Source organism: Rhagoletis pomonella, unplaced genomic scaffold (assembly GCF_013731165.1).
Source record: "Rhagoletis pomonella isolate Grant_MI unplaced genomic scaffold, Rhpom_1.0 Rhpom_scaffold_21331, whole genome shotgun sequence".
NCBI lineage: Eukaryota > Metazoa > Arthropoda > Insecta > Diptera > Tephritidae > Rhagoletis > Rhagoletis pomonella.
In genome coordinates, this window is record NW_023479845.1 from 1 (window position 1) to 2294 (window position 2294).

Sequence of the window (2294 nt, forward strand, 5' to 3'; positions counted from 1 at the left end):
ACTTCGAAAGTCTTTTTTAAAAGATTTTTCATTTTTCTACGTTAGAGCCGTTGGTGAGAAACGTAATTAAAATAAGGGGCGAAATTTCCCACATCAGAAAATTCTGGATCCGCCGCTGCTTGGATATGATATATGTAGCTTTATTTTGATTTTTGATGTTCGACCACCTGTAATTTTACTCGCACATACACATTTGACACTATTAAATTGCATTCGTACTCGAAAATTCGTTTAGCGATAATTCGGTAATATACCTTTTAGTCAACATTTTAATTTGAATGTCGTATTTAGTAAGCACACCAACTAAATATGTTTTAAATTTGTAGCTTAAAATATGCAAACCGATTCTGACTCGAGCTCGTCTTCTACTGAAACTGAATGGGCTACAATTTTATTTTTTTTGATTTTTTTTCAATTTTTATAAATTTTCTAGAAAGTTTGAGACTTCAACTCACATGTCTTTTGTGATAGAATTAACTATATATTTATAAAAAATTTAAATTAATTAAGGAAAGAAAAAATTTTCAAAACCTGTCAATACATTTTACTATTATTTTCCTGAGCGCAGCTGTACATACATACATAATACCCTTGATTTGTTTTAAAGTAATGAATTTTTATATTGACAATATACTATATGTATTTAAAAGTCTATTAGTTATTTTTTGTTAAATTAATTATTATATTGTTAATAATTAAAAATACGTTTAAAAATGAGCTTATTTTTATGGCTTTGTACTGATTTTTGATCCCAACTGTACTGATTATGTCACTATAATGTCTGGCGACCCTATCATTCACTCACTAGCGAAATACAAAATTTTGACAATCAAACGCTACTCAAAGCTGATGAAACAACACCTCCCTATATAAATTCGGCTTGATATTAACTTTTTATTTATAATCCCAAATTCCCGCCATCAAAAAACTTAAATTGGGTACGACCGCTTCGAATTTTCCACAATTGAGCAGTGGTCAAAAATCTGCTTTTTAATCAAAAAGTGGTTTATTGAAACTACGTTCATTTTTAACCGACTTCCAAAAAAAAGAGGAGATAAACTCCTTCGTCGAAATACTGTTTTCTATGTATGTTACCGCATAACTTTGGACCACGTCAACCGATTTCGATAATTCTTTTTGCATCCGAAAGGTAGTGTCTCGGAGGTGGTCCCATACTAGTCTGGTTTAGACCCGATCATTGGATCATGAAATATATATATATTTTTTTTTTTTATATGAGAATTGAGGTCGGTTTTGTTTTTGCTTAAAAATTACTTGCTGTATCATCACGTATGACTATAATCTGAAATTACGTTTCATTTCAGAATTTTAAACGAAATAATTAAACAGGATACTGAAGAAGATTCAGAAAAGGAACAATTCGAAGCTGAATACACTAACATCTATGCCAATGAAGAGGCACGCAAAGCTGAAGAAGCACGCTTGGTTGAAGAAGCACGTTTGGCTGAAAACACGCGTTTAGCTAAGGAAGCCCTCGAAGCCGAAGCACGATCAGTTGAAGAGGCACGAAAAGTTGAAGACATGCGCAAAGCAAAAGAATCGCGCTTGGCTGAAGAAGCGCGTTTAGCAAGTAAAGCTGAAGAAGACCGTTTGGAAGCAGAAGCTCGTTTAGCTGAACAATTACGAATGGAAGAAGAAGCTGCACAAAAAGCAGAAAAAGCTCGCCTTGAAGAAGAAAAACGCCTACGAGAAGAGGAATTGAGTCGTTTAGCCGAAATCGAGAAACAAGCTGCGGAAGAACAGGAAGCAGAATTGGCGCGTCAAGCTGCAGAGCTCGCTGAAATCGCACGCCAAGAATTACATGCTATACAGCCAGCAGATGAATCAAGTTTCTCAGGTTTATATAGCATTGTTACAGCCGAAACTGTCATGGAGCAACCGGAAAGAGCCATCTCTGAAATTAAACAGGAACCAATAATTGAATTGTCCTCTCATATTGAGGCAATAAAATCTGAGGGTGATGCCGTAGTGGCTCCGGAGGAAGAAGATGCAGAAGAGTAAAATATATCAAATATGTGTTCAATATGATTACTTAGCTGAATTTATTTAGATCATATTAAGATGTACCTATTGTTCCTTCCTAACATGTCGCATTCAAATATATATGTATGTATGTACCATGATTCAATAATAAAAGGTTTGTTCAGAAAATATTTTTCTCGCCCCCCTCACACCATTAAACTTGTATGCATACTTGGTCGCATGGTATATAAATGTGTTCACTCAAATTTTATTAATAAAAAAATAAAGATTTTGGCAAGCGGTTATCGAGT

The 2294-nt window shown here is 34.2% G+C and overlaps 1 protein-coding gene across 1 annotated transcript; it reads left to right on the plus strand.

Moving 5' to 3' along the window:
- Window positions 1-1325: 1325 nt before the first annotated feature.
- LOC118732507 (uncharacterized protein CG45076-like) lies at window positions 1326-2171 on the plus strand (the record flags this gene model as incomplete). Its single annotated transcript, XM_036461636.1, is given in 1 exon segment — window positions 1326-2171. A coding segment is annotated over 1 exon segment (697 nt), but the record flags the coding sequence as incomplete, so codon positions are not given.
- Between the last annotated feature and the right edge of the window lie 123 nt (window positions 2172-2294).